Source organism: Phalaenopsis equestris, unplaced genomic scaffold (genome assembly GCF_001263595.1).
Source record: "Phalaenopsis equestris unplaced genomic scaffold, ASM126359v1 Scaffold000703, whole genome shotgun sequence".
Classification (NCBI taxonomy): Eukaryota; Viridiplantae; Streptophyta; class Magnoliopsida; order Asparagales; family Orchidaceae; genus Phalaenopsis; species Phalaenopsis equestris.
Window position 1 is genome coordinate 467,130 of NW_018165143.1, and position 15,546 is coordinate 482,675.

Consider the following 15,546-nt stretch of genomic DNA (forward strand, 5'->3'; position numbering starts at 1 on the left):
ATATATATATGTGTGTGTGTGTGTGTGTGTGTGTGTGTGTGTGTGTGGCAATATCCTGGAGGTAGTCGCAATGATGAAATCTGCTCTCTTCTTATAGTAATTACATTCTTTATAATTTTTTCTAATAAATTTAAGATAATGTTTACTGTGGTGATTACGTTGGCAATATCACTTCTGTATAAATTTAAGATAAAAGCAGCATAACTGACATTATATTTCCTTCAGGATTTGCGATTGTTATTCTATAACTTGACCATTCATTTGATTAAGATTATTTCAGTTTAATTTAAGAAATGATCTTTTAAAACCATATGGCAAAGTTTTGATTTATGATCTTACTTTGGACCCCACAGTTTTGTTGAATGCTATCAGTTAGTGAGCAAATTGAATTATGATATTGTTGCACATAATTTTATTTCAAGTATGGCTTTAATAAAAGAAGAGGTTTCTCAATTTTTGTAGAATCATGTCGTTATTGCTGATTTTATCCTTCTATTCAAAATGATTGTCATCTTGGATCATAGTCATAACTTAAATTTTCTCTTCTAAATGATGCAAGTCCTCAATCCTGTAATTAATAATAAGAGCACATAGCATCAGATGGGACATGATTCATTTATTGTTAGGGTTGATATGTGCAAGCAGTTGCTTTTTCACAGCCGAGATTGTTTTTAGGCGTTAGGGTGAGTCGGTAATGGAGCTTTCGGCCTGTCATGATTGGGGAGATAGAGAAGGCAAGTAGCTTCTCATAATGGATTGGAAAACAATGTGGCTATTTGTGCTGCAATTTATCATCTTAAGTACTGCAATGAGTGAGCTTGTGTCTACGTCATAGCAATTATGGCATTATTATGTGCGAGGTGAAGATTCAAGGCTGTGATGGATTTGAAATTTCTCCTTAGGGCTACAATCAAATTGGCTTATTAGAATAAAAGGATGAAGAAAATTTTGAAATTAACTAATGAACAAGTTTATGCAAAATCAGCATAATAGGACTCTTTTTGAGCTCACACATCCTTTATCAAAACTCACCTTGGACTAGAGAAACATGCCTTTAGTGGTCCAGCATCAACCCTCATCATTAAGAACCGAAATGATGAAAACAACACCAAATAAATACCCGGGCATGAAATCATAACTAGATCAATTCTATGGTTCACACTGCTTCATTGACTCTGAATAGTTATGAGATACATGCTAGTAAAACACTATAATGTTGTCCTTATTTATTTGACTGTTGACAATAGTTCATTCTCTGTTATTTCGGCTTCTCGTTACAAAATCAACCATAGGCTTGCTTATAAAAATATGAATTTGCATCGCTTTTCTACTTTTATTTTTCTACAGATTGATTTGGAATCGTCCATCACCCGCCATCTCGATCTTGTATTCTGCATTAAAAATTAATTCTGAAGATGCATGTTGGGTTTAACCATAATGTTTTTTCGGGTGGATCTCATTTTGAACTTTTAAGACAATATAAATAAGGCTTGAGACATACCTCATCATTTTCTATACTGGAATGGGGCATGATTTTCACCATGGAAGTGTTATGGGATGCACCCAACATTAGCCAAGTGAAGGCATGTCACAACTTATGCACAAAAAAAATGCTACAAAATTTTCCTTGGCATCAAACATGTTGGGAAAAAGTGAGACGCCATTGCATTGAAAAGGATGAATTCATGATAAGTTTTATTGCATTGGTTTAGGCTTACAAGCTTGCATGATTGCTCTCCTAATTCTCGTAAATAAGTTTGTTTACATGATCCTTGTACACCTTATGTTGCTCTACTTTTCCTTATTTTTTTCCAAGCAGAAATTATCTTATCTTTACTTCCTCTCTTTTTCGTTAAGCAAACTGACCTCTGAAAGTCCCCAAAGAGCAACCCGTTCACACAGTTCTACAGCCTGATTGTTTCTTCAGATTTTCGAACTAATTTAGGTATTTTTTCCCCTCTTTTCAGCCTGTGTGAATCCTCTGTTATCAAATTTGGGCATAATATCTTTGCTGGTCTATATATTTGATACTATCCGTGCGAAACAACCCTTATTGTTAGCTTTATGTAACAGTTCTGACTAGCATCTTAGTAAGTTACTCCATTACTGGCTCTGATATTTGACATTTAAGTTGGCTCTTTATAACTCCTAGAATTTCACTAGGTTCTCATCCTCTCTTCTTAGTATGCACAGGGCTAAACTAGTTTTAATAAAGTAGGGTCATCAGGGATTGTTTTGGGCAAGAAATACCATATTCCTTACTCCAGGAATGCCCAAAACAATTTGTCTCTTGTTTAAAGTGTGTAATCCTTTCTATTAAATGAAACTTGAATTGGAACGCCACCTTCTAATTTCTCTTTTAGTTTATTACATTTTAATATTATTTGTAACAGTTCTTCGTGTCCTTTAACAGGGAAACAGAAACTCTATGCAAGTGTGCTCTGTGGCTTAGTAACTCTTTCTATGCTTACAGAATTTGTGCTTTAATCCAGGTTTACCATATGCTTTTCTATTTGTTTGATAAGAAAACATTGGATGAATTGTCATGTTCTTTGGCTGCATGAATTGCCATGGATCTTGTACGCAAAATTGGAGGTTTATTCTGGCATCCTATTTAGGTTGTATCTTGATATCAATTTTTTTATCAAGCCTTGAAGATTGTGCGGTTGAAGGATTAGATTTAAGAGGGCTTGCTCCAGGGTCTTTTCGACCAGTTTTACTTGATTCTTACCGAAGGAACCAGTATAACCAGGCTGAAGAGGGTTCCTGTTTATTTTTGAATTCTGTTTCTTGTCAGGACCTGAAAGGTATTGGCTCACTGAATGAAACCTGTTTCATAAGTTCGAATGTATCTTACTTGGATGACTTATGTATATATGGGACTGGGAACCTAGAGATATCTCCTGGTGTTTCTATAATATGTGCTGTAAAAGGATGTTATGTGACTGTCAACATCTCAGGCATAGTTAGAGTTGGTTCATATGCAGAAATTATTGCGGGATCAATCATTTTTGTTTCAACCAATCTTACTCTCGACCCCTATTCAACCATTAATACAAGAGCCTCTGGTGGGCCGCCTCCCGAGCAAACGAGTGGCACACCGAGCGGCAATGATGGAGCCGGCGGAGGGCATGGTGGTCGCGGTGCTTCTTGTTTGAAGAGCAACAAAACAAATTGGGGTGGAGATGTCTATGCTTGGTCAACATTATCCGAACCATGGAGTTATGGAAGCAAGGGAGGCAGCACATCTGCTGACAAGCTATATGGAGGTGATGGTGGTGGGAGGATCAAGTTTGACGTTAGGGATTTACTGAATGTGGATGGCTTAGTAACTGCTGATGGAGGCGCAGGAGGTCTCAAAGGTGGTGGTGGTTCTGGTGGAAGTATCTTGATTAATGCTTTAAAATTGTAAGTTTTAATTATATCTGCTTTTCTATATTATTGGTTGTGTGATAACTTTGCTGTATTTTCAACTTAGAAGATTCGCGAACTTGTAATCATAATAAAATTTTATCAATATTTAGGGTTTATATGTGGTTATTCTGTTTTTTTTTTGGTTTCTTTTACCGGTTTTAGCAGTTGTTTTACGCTCACAATCTTTTCCTCTTCTTTTTTTTAAAGTTTATTAAATTATGCTTTTCTTTTTAGTAATGCAGATTGATTAAATGATGGCTAGATATGTAAAGCTCTTGTCAATAGATTGTCATCTTGGTTTAAATAATAGTTGGGTGGGTTTCGGTCAACTTTTTTTTATTTTGAAAATAATTTTGAAATTTAATTTATTATAATAGGTATATAGTTTTGATTTTGAAAGTAGTGTATTTTAATTTTTGAAAAATGAAACCAATAGATCTCATTCGTCTAATAGTTTATATAATCGTGTCCGATACCGCGAATACTATACATTCCCGAAGATAAGTGTATACCTCGGCGGTAGACCAAATCATACAAACTATGAGATTTGTGACATCTGTTTGGCCTGCGAACCTTTTATGTGTGACCGACAAGTTCTCTTATCAAATATAAAGATTGAATATGATTTATTTTTCTTGAGTTCCAAGGTCCCTGTAGAGTCAAACCCTTATAGTTAATTACATCCAAAATGACGGGGGTCACTTGAGAAAACTCTCGATAATGATCAGATATAATAGTCTTTAAGAATTCAAGGTTTAAGTTTTCACGGTAGGACATGAAAAGACAAGTGAGAGTGACTCAAATAGCAACAGTTTTTTTCAGGAGTCCAAAGGAAGAAAAATATATGAGACGTCAAAGATCCTGAGGAGAACTCTCAGTGACTTCCCAAACTATCCTACTGTGTGACTGCGTTTTGAAGATGATGTTATTCGAGTGTTCAATTCTGCAAATTTTATTATTTGAGACTTACATTTGCATAATATACGATTGTGTAGATAACCCGCAGAGATATGAGGGTTTAAGTTGTACCGAACGACAACCTCAGACTCTTAGGTCGAGTTAGGACTTAAAACTGTTCAACATGACTGTGCAGAGGCCTAAAGATAAGTTAAGAATTTACGCCGTGCTAGACGAACTACCTCGAAGTTCTATGACTTGTTTGTTTAAACTTAGGAAAAATTTGCTGTTGTAGACTCGTTTGCTCTCTCGAAGATGTCCTTCTGCAGGTCCTCTTCGTGATGCCCACGGCGTATACTCACAAACTCATCGCCGTGCTGCCCACAAAGTTGGCTTCAAGCTCCTCGTTGAAGTAGTAGTCCTAAAATTTAAGGTTCAAAATGTTTTACCAGGTGTGTTCCAAAGTTTTAATTTTGTTGTCGTTTAAGTATTATGAGGGGTTAAAGTTGATTAGAGCGACACCTGTTAGGATCTCACGGTTCCATTGTTCCGATACCGCTATTTTCTTTTGAATTACTTAGTCTAAACGAGTCGTTAAGCTCATTTAAACTGAGGAGATCTCGTTAGCAACCGTGGGTTACCTCATCCAAGGGACCCACAAATTCAAAAGAACGAATTATGATGATTGTGTTATTATTATTATTATTATTTTATACATTTCATCTTATTGAGTGGTTCAGAGAGATCTCACCGGCGTGAAGTTTGTTGTCGTATCTTTCATCTGTTTCAGGGGTAGCCCTACGATAATTTAACGCCTCGACCATGTCCGAATTTACCTCGCAAAGGCACACCGAGAAGTTGGTTTAAAAGAAAGTAATGAAAACAATCCCTTAAATCTAAACCAAGTCAAATCATGAAAATAGTCATGTAAACCTGATCAAATAAACTTGTTTGATTGAAGTGGATGCAAATAAACAAATGAATAAAGCAAAGAACATCAGCTAAGTGAGGGACAGTCACACTGAACTTTAAACAAGAGACATGAAGCGAAGTTCCAAATGAACAAAAGCACAATTAAGTCCGATAAAAGCTCAACATCAGCAAGCAACTTTTGATTAGCTAAGTAACTCACATACAATTATTCCGTTGCTAAAACAATTTGGATATAAACAGATGTTTTGAATTCTAATATATGAATAATGTGGCATGCTTATAAATACTCCAAGGGAGCCCATCCATATCAGATTTTGACATGAGAAGCAAAGCTACATGTATTATACCTCTCTAGAACTCTTTGTGTGTAAGCTACCCCTTATATGTAGATTCAAGTTGTTTCAACTTAAATGAACAAGTAGCAGCAGGTCAAAGGTCCCCCTGATTTGTTAATGACTTAGAAAGTTCCAAGCATTTTCAGGAAGAAATAAAGCTATTTCATGAAACTAACTGTAGCTTTAATAATAATAAAAAAATCAGATCCTGGAGTAAAGGCCAACTTACTATACAAATAACTAAGTGAGCATCAAGAATACTGGGCGAGCAGCAAGAAAATCGAGCAAAAACGAAACACGGGATTGGTCGATGGCTAGCCGTTTATCGACGAGGGAGAGCGCTAATCTCCGAGGAGCTTCGGGCTGAAGAGGGAGGCTGTGAGCGAGGGAGCTTCGGTCGTGAGGAAAGGAGAAAGTGAAGCAGACGAGTGCTGGATGTGAGGGCTTCCGGGCTAGTGTGAGAGAGAAAGGCTTGCGGGGGTTTGCGGTGCAGAGAGGAGAGCATACGCGGCCGGGAGAAGGGAAGGCGAAGCAGGCGCGTGCTGGTGAGGCGAGCCGTTTCCTTGTGGGAGGAGGGGCGGGCGGGGTTTGTCGCGGCGAGCGGGATTTGTCGTTAGGGAGAGAGAGGCGAGCGGGAGAGGGAAAGCAGGCAAATGAGTTTGGTGCAGAGGAGAGGGATTCAGTGCGGGGGAGAGGAGTCGAGCGGGAAACTATGGTGCAGAAGGTAGGAGTCAGGAGTCAAACGAGAGGAGGAAGAGGCAAATGCTTCGGTGCAGAGACAGGATCGAGCCGAAGGAGGAGTTTTCAGTGCCGAGCAATAGAGGGGGAGCCGGACTGAGCGATCTCTAGCCATGCGAAGAGGGAGCGGAATTTTGTATATTTGAATTCCATAGAGACGTTATGCGTTATGCAACATATTGGCAGGGAATTGAATGTGAAGGGTTAAGGGTTAATTAAATTTAATCAAGGGAGTTTGGGCAGCTAATTTTGAAATTTCAAAATTCAAGTTATATATTGAGTTATCAGCTCGACCTGACTCAATTTTGTTGTATTCAGCCCGAATCGAACCTGGGCTAAGCCGAAACCCACCTCCTTTAACTAAAGTTAATACGCATCGATTTTCGTGCAGCTTACGTGCGTGCAGAACCACAACAATATGGGTGTTCTTTCTGGTTAAAGTCAACGTTCTTGACACATCTGCGTGATCTGTTTCTTTATCCGGGGTCGTCCGGACAAGTTTGCAGACGATCAGTTCAATTCAAGTAAACATCGTATGTGGTGCAGTGAGTGTAAATTGCGGCGTTCGCGAGTGTTCTAGTCACAAAGGGTTTACTTAAGACCTCTTAAATCCTGTGGGAACTCATTTTCGGGCCCTCTGCATGTTAGTCCTTTGCCCTTGCAACTAACAGTCGAGTGCTTGGGACTACTCATACGAGGTCTTCACAAAAATGGGTCAAGAAGTGATTTGAAGTTTTACGTGGTGTGGGTCTCTGGATGGTCAATAAGGAACTCGTAAAGCTAGATCCTGAGTTCTAAGAGTAGGAGACTAAGACCTCATTGAAAATGAGGTCAACAGTGGGGTGACCTTCTTTTGCAAGAAGAGTTAGTTGGGAGCTATTGTGAAGCCTAGTGAAGCAAACTTTTCCGGACCCTGTCTTGGGAACTTTGGGAAATCCTCAACCTCCCTTTTTGGTGCCTACAATAGTGAACTTGAGACTCCATGTGAACAATCAGTTGAAGGAGTGAAGCACTTGGCATTGAATCTAACTCTTGCCTTTTGCACTTTAAAATATGGAATTGGCACTTCTGAATTTTCTTATTTTGCACAAGTATACTGCTACCCTCGCTATTTTTCACTTCTAAAAAAGGGAAGCTTCACTCAGGTTAAATCAGTAGCAAAGTTGTCCGCTTGGTTTAAGAGCTGAAACATTGTTTGAGTTTCCTTGATGCATTTCTTCTTCATTTTTTTTTTCAGAAAATTTCCATACCATAGTTTTGATTTGAGCTGTAAATGCACAATTGAAATGCGAAATTTGTGTGTGCACCTCCTCCACGGCTTCATTACACCGAGAAGAAAAGACGGTGCAGCTTATATATGTTAAATTAAACTAGCAATGACTTTATTTGAAACAATTCAGCATAATACTATCTAAGATAGCTTTCCGGAAATAATCTACCCATGAGAATTTGCTATCACTTTTGTCAATGCAATATGTAATTTGTGGACATTGAAAATTACATTACTAGTGGTTTTGGGGTATCATGCTTTTTTTTGTTTTAGCTTTGTGTGGACATTGAAAATTACATTACTGGTGGTTTTTGGGGTATCATGCTTTTTTTTGTTTTAGCTTTGAAGCTTCTTTATAGGCTTGATATCTCCACCTCCTGAATTTTTTTAAGGCAATTCAAATGCTTCTATTTTGACAGTATGTCCTGTTATTTTTAATTAAAACAAATCTTAAACTTACATAAAATATCATTACAATTAGCTATAAAAAATTCAAGTTTATACTCGATAAATAAAATCATTTTTTCAGTTCAGAATTCTCAAATTGTTGCACTAACACATCAATTTGTATCATGAATAGTCTGAGATGTAAGTGATTTCTTCTCAGATAATTGCCGTGAGACTGTGGCATGCATGAAAAAAATGTTGCGAGGACATGACTATTTCCACTTTTATTTTTATTTTAAAATGGGGTGTGATGACAACTTTTAACAACTACTTTATCGTGTTGCAATAGCATGGTAATATATGGCTCTCATTGGTCTTATTTTTGTAGCATTCAGTATGAAATTTTTTTGTTTATTATCTTGGAAACATTGTCCTGAACTAGTTTTAGTCATCTGTAGATTAAATTGAGCGCAAATGCCTAAGTGGAGTAGTTTTCTGTAGTTTTGCATGCAAGTTTTTGTTGAACTTTTATTTTTTTAATGTGACAAATGATGGCCTTAGCCTAGGTATTGATAACATATTGGATGACACGTTTTTTTTTTAAGATTTAAATAGATTATTTTTATGTTGATTAACGGATATTGAATTGTCTGATATCTGTTTTTGCTTGATGCTTAGGAAAGGAAAGGGTACTATCAGTGCTGCTGGAGGGAGTGGGTGGGGCGGTGGCGGTGGCGGCAGGATATCTCTCGTGTGTTATGCCATCCAAGATGTAACAATTACTGTTCATGGTTTGAACCAAGCATATATCTCTGTTTGAATCATATTTTGTTTGGAGTATTGCCTCATACATGAAGATATGGCCATTATTTAATTTAATAAAATCAAACTGTTCTTATCTATCTTGATTTATGTGTGCTAAAATGGGATAGCATTAGTTACAGGATATGCAGGTATTCAAGGTTTTAAACTTTTGGTTAAATAAACATTTTTTTTACCACATCTATATGTAGGTATATAAACCATTTTTTTCATCACATCTTTCTGCCTTTTGGTTTTCATGGACTGCCTAAGTAAATACTAAACATTTTCCATGGATGAAAATTCCCTATTTTAATTGCTGTTTGAATGAGATTCCCACTGTTAAAATTAGTTGACAGAAGCTCGTGTCAAAAAAAATTTCAAATATTGTTCTGACATGCTATCGTGTTGCTTAAGAGCCATTCTCATAATAAAATGGTTTTTCTCTGTTTAATTTATGAGGCATATGTAGTTTCTTTATTCACATTGTTAACACACTATTTGTAATTTACGTTCTGTACTATTACCATGATTTTGTAGCACTTCCCATTTTGTTAATAAGCTCTTCCCTTAATATTGTTTTCTTTTCCAATTCATTTAATTCTATGCTTTCTTGAATCAAGCAGGTGGGCAGAGTGTTGGATGTACAGAAAATGCCGGTGCAGCTGGTACAATTTTTGATAGAACTTTGCAGAGTCTTAAAGTAAGCAATGACAATTACACAACACATACGGAGACACCGTTACTGGATTTTCCTACTGCTCAGCTCTGGTCTAATGTTTATGTGGAGGGTAACGCAAAAGCCTTGGTACCTTTGCTATGGACAAGGGTGCAGGTTGTAAATCTCGGTACTTTTTTATTTTTATATTATATTAGCTGTTATTATTTGCTATATAGTTATGTGCTTTTTCAGGTTTGCATGGATCGTTATGTTTCTCTAAGGGAATGAGGTTAATTTGTTTTTTCGGTTGGCATACGAGGTGTGGGAAGGGATGATGATGGGTATGGTGCATTATATTATTGGTTGTTACGAAATTGGTCCTTTTAAGGCTGGGGATGGACTTGATAGACACGTGATTAAATTTGTTTTCACCTAAAATTTAAGACAGGTTGAAGGCCAAAAATATTCTAACTGAAAGCTGGAAAATTGTGGTCTTAATTAAATAGAAAAACAGCACAATTAAAATATTATGGATGTGTAGAAAGAAAGTGAAAGGTTTACAAAAACTAAGTAATTAAGAATCAAATATTAGAATTGTATAATTCTGAAGGCTTATCTGGAAGATTGTTATTTTTAATTTTGTTATATAATTTTAAGAGCATTTTTTCATGACTAGAAAATTTATACTAAAATAAGCTTGAGATATTAAGTCGCACTTGATGTTTTTTTCCCTTAAAATATATTGGAAAAACATATGTTATTCCTCTCCAATCAAATGTTTGAAAGTGAATTTTTCCTTGATAAATAAATCTCACAACAAGGAAGTGATGCATCAGTACGCAATGTAACGGTATAATTATAACAAACTTGGTGAAATATCCTCTAAAATTTAGTGATAAAGCTATATTTAAAGAAAATGTGAGTATCATACCTCGAAAGAGAGTTGCACATGGCACTAGCTGTAGAATATTAAATCCCATACGTGGAAGAAAGATTTTGCTAGGAATCTTGCTCATATAAATGATTCATCCGAAATGAGGCAATTTTTCTTTGAACAATGGTCGTATGGGTCCAACTAGAAAAAGTAAGAATATTTCTATGCATAAGGAAATTGTAGTAAGAGCTAACCTTATAAAGACTTTTTGATGCAAGCATCCATTTAGGATAAGTCAATGGTATGATTTAAATTAATTTGAATCAAATAATGATAGATTCTTGAAATAGCTTTAGCAAGATGAAGAAGGGTTAATTAAGAGTGAATGTCGAAAATACCATTTTGGCATGTTCAATTTAGTTGCTGACTTCTTAGACATGTTCATTTTGTCCGATAGTTTCCAAGTTTTCAATTTAATCTCTCTACTCACTAAATATGGATCAATTTGGTCCTACTGTCAACTTTATCATTTATTTGGACAGAAATTGGTGGATTGGAACTTTTCATGGGTGGTTTTTGGATTTTTAAAAATCAATTTCGTTACTTAGGACTAGCTCAAAATAGTGAGGTTAATATGAAAATACTTAAAATCCCCTCATGAAAGCTTCTAACCCGTTTACATGCAAAAAAATCTTATTGTTGGTGGTATGACCAAATTGGTTTTTATTTGACTTGTTTATAGACTAAATCAAACACTTGAAAAATGCTTAGGACTAAAAATAGGCTCCTTTAATGGTTTTGAGATTATTTTTGTCTTTTACTCGAATAACATATTTTCATTTAATTTGCCGGCCAAAAGGAGAGGGTCAACAATTAACATATCAACAACAATATATTTGTAAATCATCAGATATGGTTTTGAATCCAATGTTTTCATATGTTTAAGGATTTGTTTCTATCATATAAGAGCTCTTTGCTGTGATATTTCATCTCTCGATTCTCTCAATTTAGAAATTTTTCTGTGGCTTTGATACTTTGACTTTTGTAAACCCAAATTGCATTGTGAACTTATTATTGGACCCATTGTGGCAGTCACACAAACTTGCTCAACCAGCAGAAAATTGTTTCAAGGCTATTGACCATGCAAGCCTCAAATTGCATAAATCGCCCAACCCAGTCAAAATTTGCCTTTTTTTAGTACAAAAGTTGAACTTGGTAGAACTATGCCAAAGCTGTTTGATAATTAGTTTATGTGAGAATAAACCATCTCAAGTGCTTTAAGATATTTTGTTGTTTAAGTTTTGATTACACAAATGGCTGTAATAATGTCATATCATTTAGTTTTACTTTCAGTCTCCTCCTTTTACAAAATTACTTTTGAATTTGAAAGGGAAATTGGTTTCAATTCAACACGTTAAGTTACTGTTTTTACCTTAGTTTAACGTTAAGAGTGGGGCTATTGTTGACATTCCTATAGACTGGTATGAAACCAAACTTTATCCCACTAATTGGTTTACTCAATTAGGAATAAATCTGTTACATGCCTCCATTGGATTGTAGGCCTGTGTATTGGATGTTTTATTTGATCCATTTTGATCTTGGTTCATGTCATGAAAAAAATCATCTGCTGTCACTTTGATATGCGTGCCTTATTGGTTTGGCTATTGGCCTCTGGTGACAAATAAAGAAACTGCTGTTTGCAAAAGGAAAAAATAAGGGAGAAATATGAAAATGTTGATAGTGTAAATCGTTTGGGCATTCTATTAGCTTTCGAGCCATCACCATAAAGGAACTAATCTTATTAAACAACATTTTTTTTTTGGATTGTTGTTACTGCTTGAAAAATGGTTAGGGATGTAGATGTATTCTGTTTAGGTTTTAGTAGAGGTATTTTGTTTGTTTAAGCTATGATTTATAAAAAAGTTTTTTTCTGTACTCCTACAGCGGTTCAATTGCAAACCAGTCACATTAACGGTGAAATATTACTGTAATTTAGATAATGTCTTGATACTAACATATAACAGATTGTTAGGAACACTTCCGTATTGCGGTTTTGGTGACTTGTGCTGGTTTGTACTGCCCCTCAGCTTAAAATGCTGAAATAATATTTTGTACTTATTACAGTTAACCGTCCATCAGTGCAATGATGTTCTCTTATGGGAAATTCTATTTTTGTAAATATTAAATAACTTTCTTGGTACACTTTATGTTTACATATTCACGAAGCATTATTTTGTTAGTTTACTTCAAAATACTAAGATACAATTTAATATAGAAATTGTTGATTTTTGCTATCCTCTTTCAACAATTGATATTCTTTTAGAGCTATTTTTTTTTCCTGTTGAGATAATTTTGGTGGAAGGATTGGTGCATATGTAAAATATTAAATTATTTTTTCTTAAAGTTCTTGCCTTTTTTGTATTTTATCACTTGCCAAATTGTTCCCTTTGAGCATTCTGGAAGTATAAATACTTGGGAGCAAATTTTTTTGAGGTAGATAAGATTTGTTATAACTAGATTTTCCTTGGTGTCGTGTCAATCTTTTTTTTTATTTGAGGGTTATGATTTCTTATAGGCCTAATCCCCGAGTTAATTACAGTTTTTGCTTGCAAGGGATCACTTTTGATTAAGAAGGTTTCGTAGGCTTGATTTTTGGTTTATATTTCATATTTATGTTTGAATTTAGTTGATGGTAAATGTTAGGGGATGATGGTGGACCTCTTCAATATTTGATGTTTTTTCTTCTTGGATATGCCAATGGATTCAATCTACCAACATTAGGGGTCTTCAAGTTGTAGCGATTAGAGATCTTAATTGGAAACAATGCGTTATCTTACTCTAAGTATCTTGAGCAGATCATGGTGTCAATATTTTATTTGTGCATAATAGATGTTTTTGAGGCTTGCATCAAATCATCTACTCCATTTGAACAAATCTTTTTTTCTGACAAATTTTATTTGGCTAGGAGTAGACTATATATTTGTTTTGTCTTATCACTTCGATTGAGCATTCGTTCTATTATGTTTCTTCAAGCGTAGCCTGAGTACTTCTACATTTGTCTAAGTATACGTTTAAGTGGGACACATCCACTTGAAGGCTCCAAACTTAATTTGCTTGGATAGAGTATGTATTGGCTTGGAGGCGACATCCACTTGAGGAAGTCAACTCTTTTGATCGGCCACATCTGCTATAGATCCCTTTTGCTTGAGCAAGTCACTCTTAATCAAACATTTGTTATCTTTGCACTTTTGAATTTTCCGTGCTTTATTTAAATACTTAGAACCTTTTTGTTAAATGTGAACCATATAGATGTTTAATTAAAATAAACTTCCAACCTTCATATTCTCTTAAGTCAACACTTTTAATTGCCTAAGTGGATTGGACCCTGTAGTCTTAGGATTGACCAGGGGGTATGATGCATTGACACTAATCATCAGTGACAGTTCACTCGATCATGAAAAGTTAATTATGATAATTAAATCTCTTATGATAGGTCAGATATTCAAATAACCTATGACATGCGATTGAAAAGTTTGGAGGCACAAAGACCGATCACTTCAGGTTCTTAGTCACGTGACATAACCAACAAGGGCTCCTAGGCTATTCAACTTGACTCGAGAACATATGTTCAAGTCACGTGTGAGATTTTTGGTTTGTCTTCTGTTCATTCTTGTTGGTGGATTTAATTTTCATTGATGGGATTGCTAGTTTGATGTTTGTTCGAGTTTTAGTTGGGGCTTACATCTTTTGGAAGACAAATATTTGATTTAATATGTTTTTTGGCTTTCTATTAACCCATTAAGATTGTGATGGTGCGTACATCCATTGGAAATTCCATGAGCGAGAGTTGCATTTTTGTGGATATTGAAAGTCCAATAATTTTTCTTACGAGATTGTTCTTAAAATGTTGCTTTTAGATTACTATATTAAAGGACAAAAATGTGTACAAAATTCTGCCTTGGGCATTTACAAAATGAGATCTATCCTCTAAACTAAAAGAAAATAGAGGATGTTTTTCTTTTGCATCTTTATAAACAAACTCCCTTTGAAGAGCTATTTGGGCACACCATTTTGCTGCTCTATTGCTCTCTAGTTGTCTTTTATAATATGAATTGTTTGAACTTTCACTTTTCCCCCCTCTGTGATATTGCCTTTGCTCTTTAACATCTATAGTTTAAATGATCTTTTAAAGGAAAAGAATGGCTTGAATCTCTAATTGTTGTGTGATGTCTCAGTGTTGGAGTTAACGTCCCATAGCCCTAGAGACGTTTGAGTCTTATTTATGATGATGACTCCAATGCTGGACAAATATGAGAATAATAGAGCTCCATCCACATTGCCTTTGCTTGTTGGGTGTTGTTGGTTTGTTGCGTTTGAGTGGGTGAGAGACACTCATCAGTGTGCTTCTGGAAGAGATAGGCGCTCTTCAAGAGTTGAGTGAATATAAGTAGAGAGAGTGATGGGTGGGAGAGGGAGACACTTAACAAGCAAAGAGGCGATTAACGAGAGGTGGAGATGCGCAGCGTGAGAACTTGGGAGCTTTATTGGGTAAGTGATGTCACTAGAGGATGTTGGGGTGCAAGCATGCGAGATTATTGTGCCAGATGGTGTTCCCGGGAGAGGGAGCAAAGAGAGACTTAGTGCTATGGGCTGAGGGCGGCTAAAGTTTCTCTAGAAAGTGGACATTATTTGATCTTTTGTACTTGGGACTCAGTGTAGTGAATGGGATAAGGTGTATGATTGTGCTAGAGGGGTCCTTATGGCGCTTGTGATTGGGTTTTATACACTTTATGCAATTCTTTTTTGTAGATGATGCACAACTAATGTTATCTATCTCTTGACATCATGCATGATTTCTCGAAGCTATGAATGGCATACATAAGTGTGAGGATTAGGCTGTGATTCATGGTAGTTTCCATGGTTAATTGTTGGCTTTGATTGTAGCCTATAACTGATGTTTTGAGATTTTAACCAGGCTAGCCAAGGTCTTCAAACGACATAATTGGCCTTATTTTGGGGTAATATTCTCGAACAAGATTGTTTTCTTTAATAAAACATTCTCTTAAAGCATTGTGATGCTGGTTATTGCCAATCATTTCATAGTTTCCAAAACTAAAATGTAATTTGTTTCTCAATTTTTTTCTTTCATCGAACAAAAAGGGTTGAGTGAAGCTATGCTTTTGTTGACTAAAGCATTGATGACTTGTATATCATGTATGCATATATTTTGTACTTA

At 35.8% G+C, this 15,546-nt stretch overlaps 1 protein-coding gene across 1 annotated transcript in view; it reads left to right on the top strand.

Annotated features, from left to right (window-relative positions):
• LOC110030356 overlaps positions 1–15,546 on the top strand; it is a 60,014-nt gene that overhangs the window by 5,912 nt on the left and 38,556 nt on the right. The window contains exons 2-4 of the mRNA XM_020733027.1: positions 2,414–3,408; positions 8,653–8,765; positions 9,402–9,610. Of these exons, the coding sequence (XP_020588686.1) occupies positions 2,546–3,408; positions 8,653–8,765; positions 9,402–9,610 (1,185 nt within the window). The 5' untranslated portion in view covers positions 2,414–2,545. The remainder of the gene's footprint in view (positions 1–2,413; positions 3,409–8,652; positions 8,766–9,401; positions 9,611–15,546) is intronic.